The 8,863-nt window shown below is 37.6% G+C and overlaps 1 protein-coding gene across 2 annotated transcripts; it reads left to right on the top strand.

Moving 5' to 3' along the window:
* Positions 1-4,921: 4,921 nt before the first annotated feature.
* Positions 4,922-8,455, top strand: LOC109174608. Of its 2 annotated transcripts, XR_002053147.1 has the most exons (4): positions 6,868-6,953; positions 7,347-7,434; positions 7,529-7,960; positions 8,212-8,455. XR_002053147.1 is itself a non-coding variant. In XM_019323889.1 (2 exons), exons 1-2 carry the CDS (start codon positions 4,957-4,959, stop codon positions 8,425-8,427), a joined length of 315 nt encoding a protein of 104 aa, XP_019179434.1. In that variant the 5' UTR covers positions 4,922-4,956; the 3' UTR covers positions 8,428-8,455. The 2 variants fall into 2 exon arrangements, 1 of the variants encoding a protein (XP_019179434.1); XM_019323889.1 differs by lacking the exons at positions 6,868-6,953; positions 7,347-7,434; positions 7,529-7,960 and adding an exon at positions 4,922-5,055.
* The last annotated feature ends 408 nt before the right edge of the window (positions 8,456-8,863 follow it).

The following is an 8,863-nucleotide window of genomic DNA, read 5'->3' as shown; positions in this document are numbered from 1 at the left end:
GAAGTGAGGGTCGCTTCAAAGGAGAATTGTTGGGCACAATTCTTTAGAAACTCTCGCAGAACCAGGAACGGTGACCCACGACCAAAACGGGCACACTCATGAGAGCAAGAGCATGGTTGGGAGATTCCTGTGTGAGATACGTCATCGTCTACACAAACGGCAGTCGGTTCAAAGACATCCCGTTCTACCGTACAGCCAGTAGAGTAAACATGTCTTTACGAGGGAAGGTTCAAAGGGTATAGTGACTCCCTACCTATCCTATGCAGGGATCGACCGTTTGAACACAGTTGTTTCCGATTTCAAAATACCCCGAAAATCAATTTTTCATTCATGTGGGGGATTGTTGGAAAAAATAGCATAAAATGGCATGTTAAGTGGCTATTTTGTGGTACAATTATCAGTGGGGTCTACTTCCGATTTGGGTCGGGTCAAAGTGGATTCGGATTCTTCGTAGTGAGACGAAGAGATCGATATATTGTACGCTCAAAACGGATAATGGGTGAATGAGATATTGATTCTCAAAGTAGACCCATTTGAGTTGGAAAATGAAGGGAAAAAAGTGAGCTTTTTGTCCCACATTGCTTTGGAATGAAGATTTTCCCCCCTTATATACAAGAGCTCTTTTGAAGCTTGTAGAATTGTATAGCATAGAGGCTCTCTCGCGCGGGGGGGGGGGGGGGGGGGTGCAAATCAAATTCCAACGAGCAGAGATTGAAAAAGGCTTGATTCAAGCCTGAGCTCGTGTGCGCCGGCACCTGGGGGCACGAATGTCGTCCGGAAATTGGCTGGCCTTGCGGGCTAAGTTATGCCAAACTTTGGTATCATTTTCCAACTGGTATAGCCACTTGGTTCGGGTTCGGCCAGAACCGAACCGAGAGCACACCTACTCTCGTGCAACAGCCACCTACTCTCGTGCTACAAGAGAGCACGAGAGGTTGTGGTGCAACTGGTATAGCCACTTGGTTCGGGTTCGGCCAGAACCGAACCGAGAGCACACCTACTCTCGTGCAACAGCCACCTACTCTCGTGCTACAAGAGAGCACGAGAGGTTGTGGTGCACCGAGAGCACAACTCTCGTGCAACAGAGTCCACGAAAGGTGCAAGGGCCGAAATTGGATGAGGTCGGAAGTTGAGACCGAACCCTGTACGCTAACGGTCAGGAACCCGAAAGTTCTGATTGTTGAGGGGATTGAATTCATCTGTTACGGAATTAATTGTCTATTAATTCCAATTTTGAATTCTGAATTCAATTCCCAGGTAGTGGCCTGCTGTTATAGCTGTTGGAAGGCAGCTTTAATGTCATTTTTAATTGCCATAATAAAGGCTATTGGCTCCTTCAACCCTATATAAGAGAGGGTAGAGGCAGTAGAGTTTTACACACAGCTTTACACAGCACGAAAGTATACTTTTCCAGCTTCAAAAATCTCTGCTTCTATTCTTTCTTTAGCTATACTGTGTTCATAGCCATTGTCTTGCTCGCCGGATCCTTTGTTTGAATGCTCAAACATTGGATCATAGCAAGTTTTATCCTGGGAAGCCTAGGCCGCAACGCTCCTAGCATCTACGGGAGGTGGCAAATAAGGTTTTAAGGAAAGAGTGCTCACTCGACTCTTGCAAAAACCCAACACCAAACACTAGCCAAATTTCTTCATCTTTTCTTCCCTTCTTACCAGGAAAATAATAGTCAATTTTATTTGATTATTATTTGTTTTTCTACCAACGCTACCTACACAATTCTCCTATATTCGAGAATAAGCCCCCAATGTTGGGGAATAATCTCCCAATATTAGGGAATAGACGAAGCCTTAATTTTTTACCAAACTAAAATAATATTTATAAATCCAAAACTCCAAATATTATTTTAAGCTTTCATGGTAGTCCATCTGAAACATTAATCTTCATTACTATATAAATTTCTAACATTCCTCCTCCATTTTATATAGTAAAAATTAGGCCTGGGCATAAATCGGGTTCAACCCGAAATATTCGTGGGTTCAACCCGTTTGACTCCAAAACGGGTTGGGTTCAAGCAGAAACGGGTAGAACCCGCATAAAAAAGCCACAATTTAATTTTGTCGGTTCGGGTTTCGGGTCCTCCATTTAAGTTTTGAATTTGACCCGAAACCCGAAATATATATAGGTTAGGGTTTCAGACATTCATTTCATTTGCGCCTCTCACGCCTCACCCCTCTCATTCTTCTCCACAAACTCTTTGTCTGTCTCTCACCCAAACACCATCTCTGCCTCACCTCTCTCACTCCACCCAAACACCACCTCTAGAGTCCAAGGTCTCTCTGTATCAAATTCTGCCTCTCACCCCTCTGAGTCTCTGACCCTCTCTGCCACTCCGGATCCGCCATTTCGCCTTTTTCGTGGGACTGCGACGCCGACTCCGACTCCGGCTCTTCGTGTTCTCGACTCACATGGTCTCACCGTCGACTCTCGATTACCAGTAAGTCTCATCTGAAATCTCACTTTTAGAGTTTTATCTACTCATACTCATAGTCCACTCATTCATTCACAAAGGAAACCCTATATCCGAGGCGATATCATTGGCTTCTTCGGTGACCGCCTCTAGCCATGAAAACCTTACATGAGTGACAGGTAGGTCCGAGAAGGCTTCGTCCTAGCTTTGTGCTGGGCTGACCCAATAGTTGTTTTCTTTATTTATATATATAATTTTAAAAAATAGTTTAAACAATTTTACCTAGTTTTGTGTTATCATTTTCTATTTTGGTTGAAGGAAAGGGTTTTTAGCTTAACAGGTATGAATCGCATGATTGGAAAATTATAAAAGCTATTTTCATTCTTTAAATTCAAAAAATGCGAATAGGACTTTATATTGGTAGGTCTAAAATCAATTGTCAAACTCGTCTAAGTCTATTTTAATAAAAATAACTTCAAAATAATTACGTTTTCAAATGTCTAATTAAGTCAAAAGATGAGTATAAGTTTTGGCATCATTAAATTAAAAAGGTGGAAAATTGATATGAATATTTTAAGGTTTTAATTTGATAGTGAGCCAAATGTAATTTGATAGACCCCCATAATTTTTATTGTAATTTTATAAGTTTAGAAAGAATCATATATATTACCAAAAGATCAATTAATCTAGGGTCTACAAGGATTTGATGGGAGATTAGTTGATAAATATTCTTTGAATAACAGTTTACTAATGTGCGTATGGGCTTACGGCGAGATGAGATGAGATGCTTTGACAATAGTTATATATGTTGTGCAACCGTGTGCACCATGTTGCAAAACAGCGTCGTTTTGACTAAAAACGCGCGTCCCATTTTTTTTTTAAAAAAAATCAGTTTCTATTCCCCTCAACAGCATTATGTTGTTCATTCATTGTGAATATTTAGTTCACTCATTCTGGATTCTGTGTTATTCATTCACTGTGGATTTATAGTTATGAATTTGTGGATATATAGTTATGAATTTGTGGATATATAGTTATAAATTTGTGTATATATAATTCAAATTATGCACAAAAAAAATGCTATTGTCGGGAATCAAACCTGTTTTTTTTTTTTTTTTTGTTTAAAGTGGGACGCGCGTTTTTAGTCAAAACGACGTCGTTTTTGCAACCGTGTGCACCATGTACCATACATGGTGCACACGGTTGCACAGCATAATTTGCGATGCTTTGAAGGGAAATATAAAACACTACTATGGTTCAAATCTTAGCTACTAAGAACACATTCCTTTTTAAAATCGGGAATGTAAATTAAATCAAAAGTCCGAATATCGGGGCATACCCCTGACTACAACTCCGTATGAGAGGTTCAAAATCCCAAGCCCAAGCACAGGACTAATTAAATAAATCCTATCTTGAACATGTAACAATTTAAAAGTCGACGACCCACCCAGATATGTAGAATTGTGATATATCAAGATATGCAACAAGATATATTATGTTTGCATCTGTCTTTTCAGATGTTTCTCCAAAATATTTATAAATGTAAATATGACTGTTGGAGAAGTTACATGGAAGTTTCTGTAGTTTTAAAAACTTAACTTCCATAAAATATATTTTAAATGATATATTTATCATAGGAGAATAGTAATTACATAAATCATGTTCAACATGAATATATATGTAATTATGAACCTTTGTAAGGTTAATTTGCAAGCTGATGCTACTACCATTGAAGCGGAAGCAATCTCTAAAGGACTTTCGTGGGCATGGGAGGCTGGAATTAGAGACATGGAAATTCAATCAGATGCTGAGAAGGTTATCAACTGGATTCTAGGAGATTCTGTGTTGAGGGGTCCTATATGTGAGCATATAGAGAATATCATAAATTGGCTCAAGGATAACTGGAAGATTTCTTTTCGGAATATAGTTCAAGAACAAAACGAGTGTGCTGATGCCCTAGCAAACTTGGCAGCGAATATGAACGTGGACTGGCGTGCTCTTGCATACTGTCCCCCGGGGCTGGAGGAGACTCTGTACAACGATCGGTTATTGCTTCTTGGGGTATCACCCCTCCTTATCGATTTAAAAAAAAAAATAAAAAAATTAAGGTTTGTCTAAGGTGGCTGGTTCAAATAACAATTTAATCACCCATTCGACTACTTACACCATCTATGTAATTATTGGAAATTTTTACCTTTTTACAATTCCAATGTACTTTATACCCCTTTTTTATGCAAATTATTCTGTGCAACCGTGTGCACCATACATGGTGCACACGGTTACAAAAACTAAAAACGCGCGTCGCACTTAAAAAAAAATAAATTTTAAGTTCGATTCCCGGCAATAGCATTTTTCATCTCCACACGGAGGATGGAGAAGAAGTTATCCTAGATACCTTCTTCTCATCTTCACACGGTGAGAGTGAGAAAAGAGGTAGTTCCAACTTCCAACTACCTCTTCTCTCTTTATTTAATTTTCCCCAATTTTTCTCCCCTTCTTCTAGCATAAATACTGGAGGGAAAAGATGAAAAATGCACATCTCCTTCTTTCACCATATCATTACTTCTTCTTGGCAGCTAAATCAGAAGCAACTGAAAATTGCAGTTACCACCGTTGCTGGAATAATCGAGGTACGTACATATTTTATGCAACTTTGTTTATAATTTTTCGCAACTAATAATAATAATAATAATAATAATAATAATAATAATAATAATAATAATTATTATTATTATTATTATTATTATTATTATTATTATTATAATAACAATATTATTATTATTATTATTACTATTTTTTTTTAATTATTATTATTACTACTACTACGTGTATTATTAGTATCTAGTGTAGTGTATGGCATGTCCTAGAATGTAGTGTAGTGTAGTTTAATGTATTATTATTATTATTATTATTATTATTATTATTATTGTTATTATTATTGCAATTGTTGTTGTTGTTGTTGTTGTTGTTATTGTTATTGTTATTGTTATTGTTATTGTTATTGTTATTGTTATTGTTATTGTTATTGTTATTGTTATTGTTATTGTTATTATTATTATTATTATTATTATTATTATTATTACCGTAGTATACCGTAGTAGTTATTATTATTTATTTTTTTTGAAAAGGAAGTGCAGTAGTTATTATTATTAATTATTATTGTTGTTGTTTGATGCATGTAGTACAAACATCAGTGTAATGTAGTGTTGTTATTATTATTATTACTTTTTATGTTGGGTAATATGGTTGAAAATCCCAAAATAATAATAATCCTACGGAAAGATTAATATTATATGGGAAAACAGAAAATTGGGAAGGAAAAGGTTGAGTGTTTGGGTAAAGGTTTAGCACGAGTTCGAACACGAAGTTCTTTTCCTTAAAACCTTATTTGCTACCTCCCACAAGTGCTAGGGGCGTTGTAGCCTAGGTTTCCCAGGATAAAACGTGCTACGATTCCTTGTTTAAGCACCTAAACAGGGAACCCGGCAAACAAAGCAAAGCTGGAACACTGGTTGGCTAAAAGAAGAGAGTAGAGGCAAAGTTTTGAGATGAAAAGCTACTGGAATTCCTTTTGTTTCTCACTGTCTCAAAAGCTACTGCTTCTACCTCTCTTTATATAGGGATGTTGGAGTGATAGCATTCAACATGGCCATTAAATTGGTGTTAAAACCAATTGTGTAACATCTGTAACGGTCACCACTAAGTAGGATTAAACTCAGAATTTAAAAATTGGAATTAAAACAGTATTAATTCCGTAACAGATGAGTTTAATCTTCTGCACTTTCGGGTTTCAGACCGTTGGGTTGCAGGTTCACACGAGAGCACACGGACAAGTTAGGCATAACTTAGCCCGCAAGGCCAGCCCATTTCCGGACGACATTCGTGCCCGCAGGTGCCGACGCACGCGAGCTCGGGCTTGATTTCAAGCCTTTTTGATGTCCTCTTGTAGAGAGATGGCGGCCAGAGGTACATGCCTTTCATTTTCCATTTGGTGAAGTGGGTATAACACTTCAAGACGTTGAAGTGTTATTTGGTTTGAAGGTTGATGGGCTTGCCGTCACTAGCAAAGACAAGCTTCCACCTAATGAATGTATTGCGGAATGTGGACAGGTTGTTGGGTTTTCGGCCTCCTATTGAAGTCGTTACGACGAGAAAAATATTTGCTACCGCGTTACTAGCAGTGCCTGATTTGAACGAGTGGCATACTGATGAAGAAGTAGAACAAGCTACACGTCGCCTTATTCTTCACTTGTTAGGAGGCCTTCTCTTTCCTGACACAATGAAGAATAAGGTGAAGCTATTTTTTTTAAATTTTTAAATACCTTTGAAGGCTGCAGTCAATAAGTTGGGCGTCTGCAATATTAGCGTATTTGTATAGGTCAATGTGTTGTGCAGCCGACTTTGAGTCATCTACAGCCTGCGAATGCCTCATATGATTACAGATATGGGCATGGGAAAGACTACCTATGGTGAGGCCCCAAGGAATATTGCCTTTGAATAATCTTGGTGATTTGCCATATGGGGGGAGGTTAGTTATAATATGTTAAATTTTGTATTTATTTTCGAGTTATAATAATGCAAATTTAGAGATTTTTTAGTATTTAATTTTTTTTTTTAAAGAATCAAAAACACGTCTCAGGACTAACCAGTGGGCACGTGTGTTACACGCGCCCACGGGGCGTTTCAGAGTCCGGGCGGCCACTCTGATTCATATAACATTATATTTTTTTTTTAAGTCTGTTTTTTCTTTGGCGGGATTCTGGCCGCCAAATTTGATTTGTTTTAATAAAATTATTTTATTTTAATGTTTTAGTTTATATAATTTGTTTTGTACCAATAATTATTATTTTAAATATTATATTTATTAATAGTTTAATTTTATAATATGATATGTAGTATATAATAGTTATTTGGAATGTAGGTGGTTTCGTTCACATGAATGGCCGACAGTAACGACACACGTGATCCGTGGATACAGAGACCAATTTGATCACTGTACAAATAAAAAAGTATGTGATATTGTTGGTGTGTATTTTTTTTGTAATTGTATATAACAAAATAGTCAACTAATTATGAATTTATTTTTGTTCGCAATGTTGACAGTTAGAATTTAGGCCGTATGACAACATCTTGCCATATCTTCCTGATTATTGTCGCGATTGAGCGGGGATGTGGACTTCACGGGTGCCACTAGTATTTTTTTATGTTATTGAGTTTCACTACCCCGATCGATTTTGCCGGCAGTTTAGGAGTGTGCAGGATGTCCCACAAGTTGTGCCATGTACGCGGGATTTACATACCATAGACGGTCGTTCGAGCAGAAATATTAGAGATTGGAGTGTGTATCATGGAGAATACATTGACTTGTGGAATAATAGACATAATCACTATGTCGCTATGTTCTCTCTCCAGCACATTGAGGTTACACATGCTTACAAAGTATGGTTTCACCGATATGGCAGACGCGTTATCGGTAACCCAGCTCATGATTCGCACACGGGTTATGCCGAATACGCAACCGAACTACACAAAATGGTATTATTATTATTATTATTATTATTATTATTATTATTATTATTATTGTTATTATTGTCATTATTGTCATTATTGTTCTTATTATTATTATTGTTGTTGTTGTTGTTGTTGTTGTTGTTGTTGTTGTCGTTGTTGTTGTCGTTGTCGTTGTCGTTGTCGTTGTCGTTGTCGTTGTCGTTGTCGTCGTTGTTGTTGTTGTTGTTGTTGTTGTTGTTGTTTTTGGAGGCATGTGTTTAAGAATATTTCGCTAGAGGCATGTGTTTAAGAATATTTCGCTAGAGGCGATGACCACTTTAGCTGATCCAATAATTGATCGAGATGCAACATTGACGCGTATCAATAACATGTCTCTGGATAATTTAGGTGACTATAATTTTATAGTCAATGTACCTGATGAGGATTACTATGTTGTTCGGCAAGTGAACACTGTGCAAGCTCGTCGTAGAGATAGAAGACGAGAACGTTGACAGATGAGGGGTGGTTTGGTGAGAGGTGGTCATGTAGGGCGTGGAAGTCATGCGATACTAGCAGCGGAAGGAGCACCAAATGATGACGGCCAAAATAATAATTTCTCATCAGGTAATATATATATATTATTTTAGTTATTAGATTATAGAATTATTAAGTCAGTGATCCTATATCCTAATACCCTATTCTGTCTATCGCAGCATTGCATAGCCGCCTCAACAGTCACTCGTCGCTGAACAACAATGCCAATCTGTAATCGTTCCATGAAAGACACAATCCGCTCCAGTCTCCAGTCTTGACTTCACATCTCCGCTCTCCAATCCTGACACGACATTTGTTGGAGGACAAGAACGAAGCAGAGAATGAAGTGCCAAAGGTGACAAGGGAGAAGATGAAGTAGAGGGCAGAAAAGTCTTTCAAATGTTGTTGTTAGAA

Source organism: Ipomoea nil, unplaced genomic scaffold (genome assembly GCF_001879475.1).
Source record: "Ipomoea nil cultivar Tokyo-kokei standard unplaced genomic scaffold, Asagao_1.1 scaffold0019, whole genome shotgun sequence".
NCBI classification, from domain to species: domain Eukaryota; kingdom Viridiplantae; phylum Streptophyta; class Magnoliopsida; order Solanales; family Convolvulaceae; genus Ipomoea; species Ipomoea nil.
The sequence above is the reverse complement of the archived record's forward strand: the minus strand, read 5'-3'. Positions and strand labels throughout refer to the sequence as shown.

What these genes read in the sequence shown, in the direction of transcription:
- LOC109174608 (XM_019323889.1), top strand. Translation starts at nt 4,957, where the DNA reads ATGCACATCTCCTTCTTTCACCATATCATTACTTCTTCTTGGCAGCTA. An exon ending in CCGTTGCTGGAATAATCGAG is followed by an intron (nt 5,056 to 8,211) that starts GTACGTACATAT and finishes ATATTTCGCTAG; the next exon opens with AGGCATGTGTTTAAGAATAT.